Source organism: Rattus norvegicus, chromosome 2 (assembly GCF_036323735.1).
Source record: "Rattus norvegicus strain BN/NHsdMcwi chromosome 2, GRCr8, whole genome shotgun sequence".
Lineage (NCBI taxonomy): Eukaryota > Metazoa > Chordata > Mammalia > Rodentia > Muridae > Rattus > Rattus norvegicus.
The window spans coordinates 79,222,049-79,240,268 of record NC_086020.1 but is presented as its reverse complement, the minus strand read 5'-3'; the positions used below and the strand labels follow the sequence as shown (position 1 = coordinate 79,240,268).

Below are 18,220 nucleotides of genomic sequence, written 5' to 3'. Positions count from 1 at the left end.
CAACTTCAGAGCCAGGAAACCTCCTTCACCGGGCGGGGAATGTCTTTGCTCTCCAGAGACCACTCCCTGCTAAGTTCCTCTAAAGTTTTCTCTACCCCTCCTCCATTCCCTTCTTTAGCCCCCAAACCCAGGGAGCCACTGGAGATTGCCAGCACAGGTACCAGAAATGTGTCAGAACCGGACACGGACTGGGACTGCGTGTTTATTGTAAACGTCACGCACCCCAATGGGCCGCATTGGTAGACAACTCCACGGGAATTCGGAGGACCACTTGAAGCCCACAGTCTACAGAAGAACAATAGTAAAACGCAACGCAACGCAACGCACGGTCCTTTGCGCCAAAGGGGTAGCGAGTGGCACGGAGAGCCGGAACCCTGGCGGGGGCCGGGAGCGGGAGCCCGGAAAAGGCGTGCTGCCCCTTTAAAAGGCCGCGCATCTCCGGGCCGGCCTTCCTCCCGGGGGCTCCAGCTGTGATTGACGCTGGGCGGCGAGAGGAGGCGCCTGGCGCTAACAAAAGTCCGGCCCGCAGGCGAGCAGCGCCCGGCCACAAGTCTCTGCTCACTCGGGGCATCGCAACAAGTGGCCGCCGCGCCCTCCCCGGGGAAGCCGCGGACGCACGGGGGCGCAGGGCGGAGGCGGAGGAGCCGGACAGCCCGGGGCAGGAGCGGCTTGGCTCGCACGGCTCGGGACTGCGGAGGCGCATGGGGACCCCGCGGCGGAGGAGCGGCGAGCCTAGGGGCGGCACCCGGGCGCGGGCTGTGCGTCGCGCTGTTCCCACTCGCGCGGAGCGTGGAATCTGAGAGCCCCGGCGGCTGCCCTGAGCCAGCACGCCACCCTCGGGAGTGTCAACAGCGGACCTAGCACTACCCCTCCCTTCGCAGACCAGTGACGACCCCCGCAAGCCCAGATCGCACCTCGGAAGGGGCTTGGGCAGTTAACGGTCCGTTGCTGCCTGCTTTCCTCTGCCCCGCCGCCTGGGAGGTGCGCCCCAGCCATGCAGTGTCCAGGGAGAAGGCGGGCATGACGGCGACAGGATGGGCGCGAACAATGGCAAACAGTACGGCAGTGAGGGTGAGTGGGCCGACCGTCCCCTCCCCACCCCGGCCCCCATACACACTCCAGGATCGCGCCCCCTCCCTTTCCTCTCCGTACACAGCTCAGGCGCACCCTACTTTGGTGCCATTGGGTTGCGGTCTTCCCTTTGGGCTCTGCGAGATCAGTCGCTGGTGTCTGGAGGGTGCCTTTCCACCACTGGGGTCTCTTAAGCAATTTTCCAGGTTGTCTTTAGGACTGCTCAAGTTGCATTTCTGCTGTGTTTCTGAACACATGTGCCCCAGCTTTCCTTCTCTGCGCACCTTGGTCTAGGTGATGGTTTGGCAGAGAATTGAAGCAATCAAAACTTTCCCAGGCCTTTTTGTGCTCCTGTCCTCCGGACTTCCTCATATCAGGGAAAAAAAAAAAAAAAAAAAAACTTTTGGAAGAAGTTAAGCTTCCATTCTTTGCTAACTGCCCTGGTCTGACAGCTCCGTGAAACTAACCACCTATGGGTCCCGCGAGGCATGGAGTGGCTGGGAGCTTTGTCTGGGCTCTCTCGAGGCTCAAGACACGCAGAACACCATCTGTTACTCGGGGCTGGAAATTGCACAGAAATATTGCCTGTCAAGTGAGAACTTGGAAGTTGGGGAAACTTTAAACTCCGCCTACTCCTAAAGGGATGATGGATGTGTGGGTTGCCTTCTCAGTACCGCCTCCCCCGCTTTGCATAATACCAGTAGTGTTTTTAACCCCTGTGATTAACAGTATGTCCCTGATAGGCACAAAGCAAAGGGATTTTTCTACAGTTCAAGAGTTAAGGTCTGTATCTAGTGAACCCGGTTGAAAGGAGTGAGGAGACTGGGTTGGCTTTCCAGCTTTCCCCCAGAGCACAGGCGGTTACAGGGCTCTGAAGGGAAGAGCCCTTTCAGACTGGTAGGAATGCAGAATAGCTATTCAGCATCTGGTGCTAAGGAACCGCTTATCAGCCTGTCCAAAACTTGGAGCCATGGTTACAAAATGTAGGGGGTCTCTGCCTGTTCGTATCTGTGTTTTAGTTCTGAGCAACTTTGTAAAGCTTAGACTAAAAGCAAATCCTGGAAAAATTCACTCGATGAAAAAAAAAATCACTCATTTTCAGACCATTATGTTTTGAAGTCCATCCATATATTTTTTCTGCATATTCAGACAGACATATGCATGTATAATACTTTTGTCCTGCGCAAATACATGAGAGAAATATTTGAAAGAAATGTTAATCTTTTTAGACAGCGAGTATGAAAGTGGGCCAAGAAAAGATTATTGGAGAATCCTGGCCACTCACTCTCTGAAGGTATTGAAGTTAATGTTTTTAAAATGTGTGGAGTGACAAACAATGGACCTATTAACGGGAAGTCATTCAAAGGGTATTCGAGAACTTTTAGTGTACCTGTCAATCCTGGGTTTGATGCTGGAGGAGGGAGGATCATCACTCTGGCTCACCAACCAAAGCAACTCAGGGATCTTCCAGTCCTCGGTAGTGTGCTCTCACACCCTAGCATATCAGATCATACAGTGTGTGGTATATGACGACTTCCTGTCTGAACAGCAGAATTTTCAACCCTTGGGAGAGAAAGGGATAGACAGAGAAGTAATGCTCTCCAGCTGTTACTCATAAATGCTACCTCTGCATTTTCACTTCAGCTCAAGTCAAATTTTACTGGGATCAGATTTAGATACACTGTGGACTTTTTAAGGGGGGGGGAGTGGGAAGAAAGAAAGAAAGAAAGAAAGGAAGGAAGAAAGAAAGAGAGAGAAAGAAAAAACGTCCTCGTGCTCAGCTGATCAGAGGAGGCCAATGGGAATGTTTGTGAGTTTTGGCTGGAGAGCCATACCGTGTTTAGTTTTCATCAAGTCCTTTCAGATGAGTCAAGATTCCTCCGTAATAGACGAGCAAGAAAATAGAGAAACCCAAGAAGCATGATCTCAGGCCTCCCTTCTCCTCTTACTTTCCTCTTTGTTGTACTGTGGTCCCCATAAATAGCTTTTATATACAGTTGAGCATAGTAAAGCTGTATGATGTCTTGATAAAAACCTACACAGAGGTGCCTGTTAGAATACGAGGTGCCATCATTTTTATCCAAAGTATCAAATTCAAAAGAGAGTGAAAGCTCTCCCTACCAGTTTTACCTATTGTCAAAGGAGACTGAGAATCAAGGTAGTTTTCTAGATTCAGTGCAATTTAGGCATAGTATATTTCAAACATAAAGGGGGCCTTAGTAATGAGTGTTTATATGTCGACTGTGTTGAACGTGTTCAATTATATATCAGCTGTGTTTCTGTAGGCTTCAAAACTACAAGTATATATTTCTATAGTTCCTGGAAATTGACACAACACAAACGAGCTTTGTGTATTGCAAATATTGTTGAATTATCGGAAAGTTTAACTTTCAGTGTTTTGAGGAAATGTCTTATACATCTTTAAAACGTCATTGTAAAACTACCTTACCAGGTGCGGTGGGACAATACCTTACACCTTTCTGTGATCCAAGACACAGGGCAGGCTTAACATTGCCTGGAAGACTGTCAGAAAGGGGGTTTTGGGTTCCTCCTGGAACTATACACTCATCATATATTGTGCACCTTTCAGTCTTTAGATGTCCGTGTCATAAAATAGAGCATCATCCACTTGGGAATTTGCAACTTAATTCGAACATCACCTCCTGGGGTCTTCCTTTCCCAGAGTGAAGAGAAACATTCTCACTAACAGGATTTGCCTTTATCTCTTCCCTAACTGTGTAGCCATTCATTTCATTTTGCTTTCTTGGTGTCTTTTCATGGACCACTTAGAGAAGATTAGCCTCGTGGAGCCTTGTTATAATTAATAGGCAAGTGAAGACTTAACTGCTAAGAAACCAATAAATACCCCTTCCTCTATCTTGTTCACTGTCATTCCCATTTGTCCTGCTAATTCTGGTCCCTAAATCTTTGCTTCCTTTTGAGATCAAAGATATCTGCGAATCCATAATGAGTGACTTTAAAGTGTTTTGTTTCCCTAAGTTCTTAGTGAATAGTTTAGATTAATACTCTGCCTTTAGGCTGGCCTTGGACTTTGCTCCGGGCTGGGAAAAACTTCCATTCTTAATCTTTAGCTTTCTAGAAACATAAGCCAGTGTCTAAATGATTAGTATGTTCTGGTAAATTCTTTCATGAGAGACCATTTTTTTTCTCTCTTTATCTGGTTTCAGAAAGTATAAGTTATAGCTTATGTAGAGAAATATGAAGAATGAGTCGGGGGATTCAAAGACATTAGAACTGTTCTCTTTGACTTCAGTTGAGCCAAAGGAACACATCTCAGTTCAAATAGGAAGAAGGGAGCTGCCTTCTCTGCCTTTTAAGGTTCCAGTGTTATGTTTATTCTAACTTGTACAGGTCATAGGCAGTAGCACACACACTATTAACAGCTCCTTTGCAAAGCCCTAGGTCTTGTTGAATTGGAGCTGGAGTGGCCACAACCTTGGGGATTGACCCCTGGTAGCTTTTGGTTCTAGTGGGGCCTTTTCACCATCTCGGAGCTGTGCCTTCGGATGAGAGAGCTGGTTGCTCAGAGGGTGTAAATTTTCACAAATCCATCACCAACTGGGAAACGAATCTTGAAATAACAATAAAGGCAATTAACGCTTACCAGAAGTCTGCTGTATCTGTTCATGATTTTAAATACTCGGCATAGGTCGTCTCACTTTATCCATAAGATAATCCTAAGGAGAAGGGCCGCCTCTGTGCCTCGCTGTACCAGCAAACAATACCAGGGCCAAGAAAGATGGTATCTATCTTACTGGCCAATCCCAGAGTCATTGATTTTTGTCAGCTAATATGTGTTGACATTCTCCTTGTTGCCATGTGCCAGGAACTCTTATGACTTCGTAAGTCTGCAAAAGGATGCAAAGAGGGACAGGTAGCAGAGAAACCACGTGGTTTGCTATAAGGGGCTAAAGTCTGAGAATGAGAAATTTGGCAGGCTAAGACAAGGTATAGTTTTAGTTAATTGTCACGTTACCTCTTGGAAAAGTTGGACTTTATACCAAGACTTACAGGAAATTGGGCACAGAGCTTTGAGGATCCATGTAGATTACTGCTCTTTAAAATTGCTTCTGTGTCTCCAGCAGTGCAAGCACTCTAACCAAGTGTCATATATGTATGGATTATGAACTGTAGAAAGCTATTTTTCCCAGTTTTAGAGTCTAAAAGTCAGATAGCATCCAGTATGTCTGCACACCCAGGTTCTGTTGAGGAATCCCTGTCTAGGCTACACGTCCCAGCTTCTACTTGTTCCTTAGCAAGGCCATTGAGAAAACAGGTCTACCTGGCTATCTGGTCTCTTAAAAGTACACATATCCATCTATGAAGGTTTTAACCTACACATATATGTGTTGGCTTCATTTCCTAATACTAACATATTATAATTGAATTTCAGCATGTGTATTTTGGGAGTCTATGATAGTACCAGATATTTTAGTCTTCTGCGAGTGCAACATTACCAGTCTTCTATAGTATCTGCTTCAGACAGAGTACTGGATATAGAATTTGTCTAGATTCCCTGCTTAATAGGTCTTACTTACTTGTGCATTCCTCAAAAGTTCTAGCTTACATTTTTTTGCTTGTGTATCAGAATGGTAAATGATGGCTTGGACATACTCTAAATATCACCGTGACTCCAAGATAGAAGCTGGTTTTCATCTTTTGCCTGCAGCAAAGAATTCCATCGTGATGCAAATCAGAAGAGAAAGGATAGTATTCCAGTGTTTGGTTAAAGGAAAAGCATCTGGTTTGTGCGGCTAACAATACCATGTTTGGTCTACCGTGAGCAGTAGTTTGAGAGAATTGGAGGTTTTTATTTTTTTTCCTTTGCACATTTAAAATAAAGATGTGAAAAGAGAGGTTGCTTTCTTTCCATGTTGAGAACCAACTCTTGAAGCTCTGTTTTAACTCTTTTTGTACCACTGACCGGAACATATCGGCCATCGAGTTTGAGTACTTAAGAACTGCCCTGCCTTTCCCCTGTATCTGCTGTTATCTCTGGGGTTTTGGTTGGGTGTTGGAGTGGTAGACACTTCTGAAGCTGGTACATGTGTTACATGAATAAAGTCTCTGGTCAGTGCGTTCTCCCAATGAAAGATGAAAGCTACAGGACGAGCTTAGAATCCTCACGTGTTCAATGTAATGCCTGAATGATGAAATGCAAGTTTCAGAGTACACACAATGTATGCAAGTGATAGGAAGCTAGGGTTGGGTGGGTTTAGGGAAGAAGTCCTGTGTTATAGTTGAAGTTGGTCTGCTTGGGGAGCCAGAGGATCCTCCCCTTGCAAGGTGACCACAATGAGGGGTGTAGTATGGGGAGTTCTGAGTTAATTCCCTAGCAAGCATCCTGCCACATGTTTTTATGTCTGATGGAGCTGGGAGTAGGATGAGCCTCTCCCAGGGATGAGCCCCGTTATTGGTTGGTAGATACAGAGTGGTCAGCCCCGAAACCATATTCATACAAACAATTCAGATAGACTTACTGCCTTGTGTGTGTGTGTGTGTGTGTGTGTGTGTGTGTGTGTGTGTTTGATTATGCATGTAACAAAAATAATCAAAGGAAAAGAGACTACCAACTGGAAGGGGGACATGAGAGAGTTATCTGGGAGGATCTGGAGGAAGGAAAGTAAGGGAAAAGTAATATAATTCTATTTCAATTAAGAACATATTTTTAAATGTTTATTCTGGGTTAATATTCATCCCTCCATGTGTATGTCCCCTCCTATAGCTTCTCACGGCTTCTTGAAAAGCGTGCCTGCTGTGTAGTTCTAGTTAGGTGGTAACTTCTGATTAAATATTAGCAATTGAGAAAGCCAACTTTTCAGTTGCATACTCATGTCAAATGCTTATACAGAAGTTGGGTTTGATAAATGACTTCTTGTTCTATGTGCAGTCATGGATCCTGACTACTGTCCCTTATGTTGTTACTGTTACTTTCTTATTACTACAGGACCCAGGGGTCTCTTAAACTTGAGACAGGTCTTTTGATTGTATCCATGTTGAACATCTCAAGTCAGCATTTGACCTTAGTATGTGAGACTTTAAAGTTGATATTATCAATTGCTAATATTTAATCAAATGTTACCAACTAACTAACTTTTCAAGAAGCTGTGAGAAGCTTGTCCATCCCAGTGGCTTCTGGGAGTCACCAGGGCAGCCCTTCTTTCTTCTACATGAACTTGCCCTGAAGTGCAGCTCATTTTTTCTTGCTTTGTTTAGAAATTCAGGCTTCTTCCTGATTGCACTGAACTCTCAGTGGGATGAGACTTGGTCCAAGGAAGTTTGTATTCTAGCTGGGATGTATACAAGTCTCATTTTTATTTCATTTCATTTTTTGATTTATATTTTGTTATTAAATGAAATACCTGTGACTTGGTGCTTATGAGGAGACAAAGTGTATTTGAGTCAAAGTTGTAGTCTAAAGGCTTGTATCTACTGATGGTCCTTCTGCAAAGTGCCCTGTAACAAGAGCTAAGCAACGTGGTGTGAGAACTTGTTCAAGTCTCTTTCATAAAGACTCCAGGACTGAGATGCAGAGGACCTTATGAACCAATCTGTTCCTTGTCACTTCCCAAAGCCTTGGCCTTTAAACAACACAGTCAGCTTCTCCATTCTTGATATCTGGTTATGAGGATCAAATTTCAACACATGAAACCTTCAGGAGACACAATACATTTAAACTTTCTCCAAACTAGTAGCTAATCAGGGCAGCAAGTGCAGAGTCACAGAAGGACTTTATCTTTCAAATATACTTGATGTGAGTAACTAATAAGTTGGGGGTACAGTCTAAATGATGACAGCCTTTACCTATGTCTGCAGTGCCTGAAATGCCTAAAAGACATGTATGTTTTCTAAAAATAAATGGTTAAAATGAAGCTTCTTGCTTTGATGAGTGATACCTTATGATCTCTAAAGAAAGGTTTTAACAAAATGTGTGTGTGTGTGTGTGTGTGTGTGTGTGTGTGTGTGTGTGTGTGTGCATACAGTGTCTCTAGAGGCCAAAAGAGGGCATTGGATCTCCTGGAGCAAGAGTTACTGGCAATTTTGAGCCACCTGATATGGGTGTTTGGAACTAAACTTGGGTTTTCTGAAAGAGGAATTTGCATTCTTAACCATTGTACAATCCCCCTCACTGTTACCCTAAATCTTCTTATTCCATTTCTCATATGGATTAGTTCATAGCCAGTGATTCCTGTGCGTTCCAAGTAAGTGAGAACCTTGACATGCTCCAGTGAAGGGGCAGAGATGCCTGGCCAGCCTTGGGGTTTCTCAATCTACAGGCTTCAATGAGGGCAAAGGAAAGCCTCAGAGTGGAGACTTCAAAATATGCTAGCTAATACCCCAAAGAGCCTTAAAACTCTCGACATGAATAATCACTAACCATCTCTGAATTTTCCTCAGTAATGAAATATAAACACATGGTCAACATTTTGTCTGTTCCACGGCTGAAGTATCACGGACTGTTTCTGGGACCGTAAATCTCTCTTAGGTTGTTCATTGGAAGGGCTCATTCTATCAATTCCTATTTAAATTCTTAAACCAGTAACAAAGGAAAAACACCGTTGCTCACACTGCACGAACTCATAATTGTAACTCTAGAAACCTTGAGCAATGTGTAGAAATGTTAGTAAAACATTCTTTGTTTATTTGCTCCCTCCCTGTGGTAAAGTCCTGTGCTGCATTTTCCAAGCACATGTAATAGTGGAAAGACAACCAGAATTTCTAGAAAAGAATCTCAGGCATTTCTCTTAGACGTGTGGATTGACCTTTCTGCTGCTTGTAAGCCACTTTTTGGCAAGGTGGAAAAGTCAGGAAAAGTTAGCTTACATATGTGCTTGAACCTTTGAGTTCAGCCAGATTCTGGGGTCATATCCAGGGAATGTCTTAGCCAAGTCCACAATGAGAGGAGAGCCTAACCCACTCCAACGGTCAGGTGTGTTCACAGTTGATGTTCGGGGAAGAGGAAAAAAGTAAGGTAGAGAAGAAAACCCATTTAAGAAGTAAATGAGAAAGACAATAAGACGAGCTTGATAGGAAACAGAATCTAATCTTGAAAATATAATCTGTGTTCTATTCAGTTTTTCTTTCTTAGGAAAACATTGCTTGCGAAACAAAATGATTAATAAATGTTTGGCATGGTTGGAGATTGCTAAGTTTATTATAGTCTCTGTTGTTGTATTAAAAGTAGTTAGAGAAAAGCAGAGCATGGTGTTACCTACCAGTCATCCCGGTGCTTCATAAACTAAAGTGGTAGGATCTACATGAGTTCAAAGCCAGCCTGGGCGGCATGGTGAATTCCAGGCGAGAGATGACAATGGAATATGATCCTGTCTTAAAAAATAGCAAGCAAGTAAATAGATGATTAAATAAACCCAATAAGTTAGTCACCATGACCCTCTCTAGGCATGTTATGCACTCATTCTGCAGTTCTCAGGACAGCCAGAGAGGAGACACTTGTATTCCCATTTTATAAATGTAAAAGTTTAGAAGTTGTCAGACCCTGGGCACATAGCAGGTGAGGGATTGGTGGCGCCATGCATGAAACCCATGACTGTCCTGGAGTCCCTGCTTCCCATCACTGTGCTCATGGTCTTGATACTTGGGTGGCAGCCAAAACCCTTTTGGTCTTCGTTTTGCTTATTGTTTCAAAGAATCTCAATGACTAAGAAGTAGCTGAGTATGGGAAAGAGTGATGGCTTTGTGGAGTAGCTGATCAGAAATGAAAGACTTTGTGTGCCTTTGTGAAGGGCAGATTAACTGCTCATTAGGAATCCATCTGCTGACAAATTGGCAGACCATCTAGTATCTAATAATGTCAGCATATAAAATAATTGGCACGTTCCTTGGAGTCTGCAGAGTGTAAAGCAGAGAGGCTGTCCCCTTACTTCCCCAGAGCATGGTTAATTTTAATTGATCTTTGTCCTGAGATAGTCTTTTACTTGGGATGACCTTTGTATCTGCTTATAAAATACTGGCCAATAGAAGGCTGTGAAATATGCTTAATTTTCTTCCCTCTGTAATACTTTGGAATTCATATCTTACGTTTCTCGCTGGCCTAAAAGCTACAGAGTCAGAGCAGCATTTAATATGGGGATTTATCCTGACATATATTTGAGAGATTGCCCTTCTGTTTTGCCAGCCCTGGTAGGCTTCTTCATCATTATGTCTTCGAAATTTCTTTGTAAACAACAAAGGGTTTTAGAAGTTAATATCATTTTATATCACAGTGACTGCATCTGCTGTAGTCTCTAGGTACGAGGCAAGGAAACTTGAGCCTTAGCAGATTAAATGTTTTCCCTTCATTCAACGAGAGTTCGGGTCATGCTGTTGCTAAATTTAGCATACTGTCCTTTATACTATTGCTCTTCTTCCAATGCCAGAAGAAAAGCATAGAACCATACTAGACAGTTATTGCTAGGAACTCTTGGTACTATTTTTAATTGCTGTTCCATAACCATGAGAGTGGCCTGTGCCTAAGCTTAGGAATCCTTTATATTTACAGCTGTGCTAGAAGTAGAAAAGTTGTCTGTGTTGTGTTGTCTGTGTGTGTGTGTATTGACTGTGAAAGTCACCTTGGAGCAAGGATCATGAGGAGTGAATTATAGCTAGATGAATGATTGTGACTGAGTGATATTCGTTAGTGTTATCGAGTTCATTGAGGAAACCAGAAGAGGTTCTCTCTTTGCAAACCTCTGATGGAAAAAATCTGGAGAAAGAGCTTTTATTGCTTGGAAGATCAGAGAATTTTCTCAGGACTTGGGATCCTCAGGATCATTTGAGTTCTAACTCCGAGGTTTCCTTATGACTGAGATCAAATTGTCACATTATGTAGAGATTCTTCAAGGAGTTGAGGCTTTTGGCAAGTCTTACAGAGAGGCTGTCGATATCAGAGACATTGCATTTCTTCATTGTTTCATTTCCGTCATTGTTTTACTTTTCACTTACTATCTTATAGCTTAATCTCCGTTTTCTTGTTTGTTTGTTTTTAGTCTTTTGTATTGTCTTTGTTTTATTTTTTAGTTTTTGGTCTCTTGTGTTCAACCGTTGCTCACGCTACCAAGCCTATAACCACAGGTGAGTATAACTCTGCCCACAAACTAGGTTCTCTCCATAGTTTGTTCAGCGAATGAATGAGGATAAATCTAGAGCAATAGTTGACCTATGTTGGCTCCAAAAACACCATCAACAGTCCCTCACCTTGGACATTTTACCCTTAAGAAGTAAATTGTACTGTCTATAGCTCAGTAGTATAATGTTTGCCTATTATAAACATGGCTCCTAGTTCAATCTCTCTTACCACACATACAAAAAGAGTTTCTTTCAACATGGCGTTTTCTTTGATAATATCTTTGAGGATATTATAGTTTGTAACTTTACTTTCTTTAATCAAAAATAGATTCTCTAATATAATACATCCCAACCATAGTTTCCCCTCTCTCCATTGTCCTAGCAACCCCCACTCATCTTCCCTTTCCACCATATCCATTTCCTCTCCATAAAAAAGCAGGCTTCCAAGAGAGGACACTCAAATAGGACAAAACAAGGCACCGTAAGACAAGGTGAAAGCCGTCATGTGGAGGCTGGAATATCTAGTATCTAATAATGTTAGCAGGAGGAACCCAACAGGAGGAAGAGAGTCTCAAGAGCAGGCCAAAGAGTCATAGATCTACTCCCTCCCACCATTAGGATTCCCATAAAAACACCAACCTAACTGTTTCCCTGCTAATTAAGGTTGAAGTCTACCCTTGTCCAGATTTCCTTCTGAGCTTGGCACAAAATCATGGTCTCTTTTTGTCAGCAGTGCTTCTTCTCTGACCTTGTCTGGGAAGCTTGAAATCCCCTTGCAACCTCTACCTGTGGAGTGTCACATAGCCTTGGCTCTATTATAGGTTCAGCTTCCTTTCTCCCAATAAGAACCTGTTCAGCAAGCACTTGAGATCCCTAAAGTGCTTTCCTGTGCTAATGAAGCATCTCAGCACCTAAGCCTTTAGCCAATGGCTTTGGCCCACTTTGGATATTCCTACCTCCCTTCCCCAAAATTATAGAACCCATGATTCACCCCAAGTGAAGTTGTTCTGTCTGCCTGAAAATGATCCCCCAATGTGTCTGATTTCCCTGTGTACTCACGGCTGTTCAAAACCCTGTTCATTGACTCTGCTCCCTTTGTCCTCATGGGCTGGTGGCCAACCACCCTGGGGAGAAGGGAGACCCACAGCTAACTACCATAACGTTTATGCTGAGGACCTGGTGCAGACCCAGGCAGGTCCTGGGCTTGCCTTTTCAGTTTCTATGAGCACAGGTGAACCCTGCTTAATAGATACAGTGGGTCATGCAATCATTTAAAAAAATTATAGACACTATTGTTTCCCTCCTCCAATGCCTCCCAGATCCTACCTCTCAACAATTCCCTACAAACAAACAAACAAACAAACAAACAAACAATTAATCAACCAACCAAAACAAAACCCTTGGTATTTGTTTTCATGCTGGCCAACCACTCTTGGAAATGGGGCTGCCTTGGAGTATGTGCCATACACCCTGTGGAACTTCACTGGAGAGAACTGATTTTTCCTTTTCCCAGGAGGTCTCAACTGCAAATAGTTGTGGTGAGACTTTGCGTCTGACTCTCCTTCTTCTTACTGGGATTTTGTTTAATTAGAACTTGTGCAGGTCTTTTGTGCTGTCACAGTCTCTGTGAGTTAATATAGTTTATATTATATTACATATATTTCTTAAATATGAATTATATATCATATATCATATATACATTTCCTTGGAGTCACCCAGTCTTGGGCCTTGAAGGGAATGCTTGATGAATGCATCCCATTTAAGGCCGAGTGCTCTTAAGACCCTCATTCTATGTATTATCCAGTTGTGGCCCTCTCTGTTAAGTACTGTCTACATCAAGAAGTTTCTCTGATAAGGTTTGAGTAGGGCTGTGATCTATGAGTATATATGTCATTAAGAGACATTTTATTGCTATGTTTCTTTAGCAAAATAATAATAAGTTTTTCTCTAGGCCCATGACCTAGTCTTGGGATCTTTATCAGTGTCAGTGTTTCATCTCATGGAATGAGCCACAAATCTAGTAAGAACTTGATGTTTTATTAATGCAATTATACCTTCTGGGAAATATAACCCAAGTATGATGTTTAAAGGGAAATGTGTTTAAATATGTAATTTAAGCATTGCTGAATGCAAATTGATGATTTCAGTCTCACCAATTTGTAGTATTAACTTGGTTTAACAATTACTTTGTATAGAATGGCATTGTGTACATTTTTTTATTGAGTACTATATAATTTTCATGTTTTTGTTTGAGTTTTGGGAGTTGAGTTTATACAGGAATCTGAATAAATCATGGAACATCTTCTGAACTTGATTTTTAATAAACAAGCTATTTCTTTTGAATATTGTCTCTATTTGGATTAAAGGGTCTAACCCCTCATGGGGTTTTGCTTTTTTTGCTTCTAATTTTTACAAACTATAAAGGTTGTGTCTTGCATCTGTGGCGATGGGAATGGTTTCTAAGAAATCCTCCTCTTGCTAGTCACACTATTACGTGTCAATGGAGGAAAGAAGTGGAGATGGTAGTATCTGTTATATGTGTGGATATGCACATATTCCTAATCTCATGTGTCTGTATGTCTTTCCTACACATTTTGCAAACAGCTTGCTTTCTTTCTTCTTGAAGTGCTGCTATACACATTCATCTATATTCCTAGGGGCTGTTTAATGGTCATTCTTGTTTCCATTGTATTTTATTTTACCTTTTGCTGATGTATGAACACGCAATTGTGTATGCTTGTTTATGTATGGATGCCCATGTATGTGTAAGTATGAGTGTTTGCACATGTATGGGGGTTAGAAGTTGACTTTGGCATTTCCTTCAGTAGCTAGCTCTCTTAAGGCAGGATATCTCCTCTGAGCTCAGAGCTCATCTATTGGCTAATCTATCCAGCCAGCTTTCTCTATGTTTCTGTTTACTATGCTTTGCCTATAATTACAGATGGGGCACCATGTTCCTCTGGTATTTACATGTGAGCTGGGGAGTCAAACTCTGCTCTGGAGACTTCCATAGCAAGTACTTTATTCTCTAATCCACTACCCTAGCCCTCTCAGAGTTTGATTAAAAGAATTCTTTTTACATTTACTTATTCATGTGCATACATGTTCATGTGCTACTTTGTATGCATGGAGGTGAACGACCTGCTGGAGTTGGCTTTCTCTCCCTACCATGTGGGTTCTGGGAGCCAAACTCAGGTAGGTTTCAGGCTTGGCAGGGAACACCTTTATCCACTGAGCTTACTCATCCCTTGGGTTTTGATTTTAAAGATTAGCTGCTGTTAAATTGATCAGAAAGAATGACATATCCCCCTTGGGATAGTGCATATTCTGCATATTATTCTGAAAAGAAATTTCAAGCAACATGTAATTTTTTCTTGAACAGCTTCTATCTCAAGTTTTATTTTTCATACACGTTGCTTATTTAATTATGTTTTAGTATTTTTCTCGGTTTCCGTCTCTTTGAGAGACTTCTCCTGTTGATTACTCTGAAAGTGTGTTTAGAGGGACAGTATTTCCTTGGGGAGTCTTTCCTCTACTTCTAAAGCTGTAACAATGTGAACTGAGCAATAAAAAACCAATTCCCTCCTGTTGGTTGTGCTTCAAATAGTCATTTCTTTGATACCAGCTAATAAAAACAGGAAAAGGATAATTTTTAAGTGCTTTGCTTGAGATTGCCTTACTTCCAATAAGGAAAATTACCTCACAAGGGGGAGCTTGGGTAATAAAGATACAAGTACGTGAATAATCGTATTCGTTGTAAATGTCTAAGTCCCCATGTTGCTGCTTGCAAATCTCATTTAATCATGGGCCTGCTGAGTACCCTCTGCAGTATGGAGACGGGGAATTTTCTGCTATGAAAGAAAATGGGCCTGCATAGTTAATGAGGGTAGATTTCAAATGCCACTGGAGATTTCCTATGTCTTTTGCCTTTATGGTAGATGAAGGCCATGAGATGACAAGAGATGATGGAAGAGATCAGACAATAGTCATCAATGAAATATGGACAGGCTCCTGCGTGTCTCAGGACTGACAGTAAGTCAGAACAGGCTACATGAAAGAGTTGTATCCCAAAGACACTGAACAGACATGACAGGGTCACACAGATGGTCAGACTTCAGCATGCTGAGATAAATGTTCCAGGCCCTGCTGTTTCCGTCTCATCTTTTTCTCTTTCCCTCGCTATGCTCCCATTTGTTCTTCTTTTCATTGCTTTTGAGGTTAATGGTCCCTTCCCTCGTTGTTTGTCCACATCCCTTGGAGCTGGCATGGTTACATGCCCTCACAGGGTGTTGATCTCCAGTCGCTCATAGTCATAATAACTGTTGACTAACTGAGGTGATGTTACATTTTGGAACCATCTTGCAAGATAATCTTAGGTACCTACTTCTTCAGAGAAGTGACTAAACCATACCTTGTGACTGTATCAAAGCTTAGCTTCTTCCTTTGTCCAATCTACATTTTCCTCCTGCTTCTTCTAAGTACCTTTGTCAAGGAACTTCCCAATAAACCATCTGCGTTCCAGTCACCTTGGAAATTGTTTACTGAGGACTTAACATAAGACATCAAAGACAAGCAAGTAACATTTTACAGACTAAGTATACAGTACTTATATATTTAGGAATATATATTTATATACCTGTGCCTATATCTATCTATATCTATCTATCTATCTATCTATCTATCTATCTATCTATCTATCTATCTATCTATCTATCTATCTACATGTATAACTACCATTTTTGAATAGAGACCATGGGTGCTTATGTGTGTGACTTGGGAGGGGTTGTAGGAAAAATGTAGAAGGAGAAAACAATATAATTATTTTATAATCTCAAAAATATATAATTATGAAGAAAATAGGATGTGAAAAAAGGTTTTTCTGGGGCTGCACTCAACCAGGTGCTAGCATGGAATAACTTATTTCTGGACAGTCTGGCTTTCCTTAAAGAGGAATCTAGCTTATAGTGAAGAGGCATGTGTTAGCTTTTTTCTTGGGTCTGTGTCTAATTCTTTCGTTTTCTTGATCATGAAGTCAAGCTCTGTACACTAAATTGTCTTGACCAGTGGCCTTTGCTAACTGGCAAAGGACCCAAACAAGCCAATACCCTTGCATTTTGAGGAACCTTCTTAGAATCTGTATAGACCTTTTTGCTGTTGTCTCAGAACTAACAGCAGGCAGGACTAGAGGCCATCATCTGTGTCATCCGTTTGTTGAAAGCAGACACCTTGGAAACTCCTGAGTGGATCCCTTTTGGTGGTCATGTACTATTCTCTGAAGGCTGATCTATGGAGCACACCATAGCTAGTAGTAGAACAGTCAGGGAAAGTTACTGAAGGAGCAGATGGCCAAGGTTGTTACTGCCTGAAATCAACATTTTACATTCCTGGTCATTAAGAGAATTGGGAATTTATTTAATACTTGTTATATGAGGGACCAATGGCAAGTACAGATTCATTAGGCAGACAAAACATGCAAGATGAAATATATTTGTATTTTTCTAAATTAATATGTATTATTTCTATTTTTCTAAATTAATATGTAGTCTTATGATCATTCTCATTCATTAGTCATTTTATTATGCTCAAATAATACCCCACAGAGATTATCAAATTATTTTGTGCTTAGAGTCACTGTGACACAGAGAAATTTAGAATTAATTGGAAAAAATTATTAGCTTATTAGTATTGCTACTGCAAAGACCCATTCTTTACATCACCCCAAAGCTTTAGAGACATTCCTCAACTCCTACAATTTATAAGTTAAATCAGTTTTTACCTTGTCCTCAAGGCTGTTTGGATTGTATTCCATAGCCAGGTTGGTTCTTTGGTCTTCTTTCAGGATGCCTTTCCTTCTTCCTCCAGAGTTTCCTGGCTAAGCAAGGGAAATAGTGTTTGATAAACACTTGTTTTGTTTTTCTAGACCCTCCCTCTGTCATACTGTATTTCCTGTGTGATTTCCCATTGTGACCTAGTCACACTGGGTTCAGTTAAATGTTTGTTTCTTATGAGATCTCCCTTAAGATCCCTTAGCTTTCTCTTTCTAACACTTGACTCCTTACTTTGGAAAAACATTGAGAAATGTTGGGGTGTGTTCGTTTGTACAGAATGGGCACATGCCATGGAAGACTCAAGCCTGACTGTGAGACCACAAGCTGTGAATGTTCTCAAGGACTTAATATTTGAGTTGAGTATGGGGGTGTCCAGCAGTGGTTTTCCAGGCTTGGTTGGGAAGGAAGTAAGGGGCAACATTAGGCCCAGCAACAGAGCAGGAACCTGTATGTTGGCTACAAGGGAAAGAGAAGGTTACTGGAGGGTTAGACAGATTTATGTGATCAAAAACAATGTAAAGACAGGTGAATGGCAACAGAGCAAGTGGCCAATATGTAATAAGAGCAGCTTTGCATCACTCAGAAGTATTGTTAGAGAAGCAGGCAGATTACAGGTAATGGGGACGTATGTCCACTGTTTGTTTCCTTCCACATGAGAAAGATTCATCATCAATTTAATTCCCAGATTGGAGTACTTGCCTGATTGATGACTTTGAGTACAGTGGGTCAGTATTTCAGCTTTATCTATTTGGGATGGAACTACACCCGGGAAGCACTTCTGTCCATTTTCTGACAATGCTGCCCCATGGTGCCTGACCCCTGGGTTCATTGTTAGCCACTTCACATCAGCCTTGAAGCCACAGTCTTCCTCTTAGAATTAACAGAAACCAAAAGTCGTATTTTCCTTCCCAACTGGTACTCTTACTAGTATCTTTGTTTTGAATCTGCATGGGAGGCAGGAGTGATAATCAAGGACCCCCACCCAGGCCCTCACAGTGATTCCCAGAGGGAGGTGGGGAGACCAGTCAAGTTAAAGCACAGAGTGGAGTTAGAGTGGCCAGGGAGGCATGGGTCACGGGAATAGACAGGACTCAGTGGCTGGTTGTCCAGAAAGGAAGAAGTACATGGAAGATTCTAGAAGGTCTTGGAAGGCTGGAAAACTCCTGCAGCTCTTGGATCGTCTTCCATTTCTGATTGGTGTGAATTTCTCATGAATTGAATGAAGCATTGAAACA

The 18,220-nt window shown here is 42.0% G+C and overlaps 1 protein-coding gene across 1 annotated transcript in view; it reads left to right on the top strand.

Annotated features, from left to right (window-relative positions):
- Positions 1-571: 571 nt before the first annotated feature.
- Positions 572-18,220, top strand: part of Fbxl7 (F-box and leucine-rich repeat protein 7) — a 369,462-nt gene continuing 351,813 nt past the window's right edge. The window contains exon 1 of the mRNA NM_001108545.1: positions 572-1,071. Coding sequence (NP_001102015.1) covers positions 1,035-1,071 — 37 coding nt within the window. The 5' untranslated portion in view covers positions 572-1,034. The remainder of the gene's footprint in view (positions 1,072-18,220) is intronic.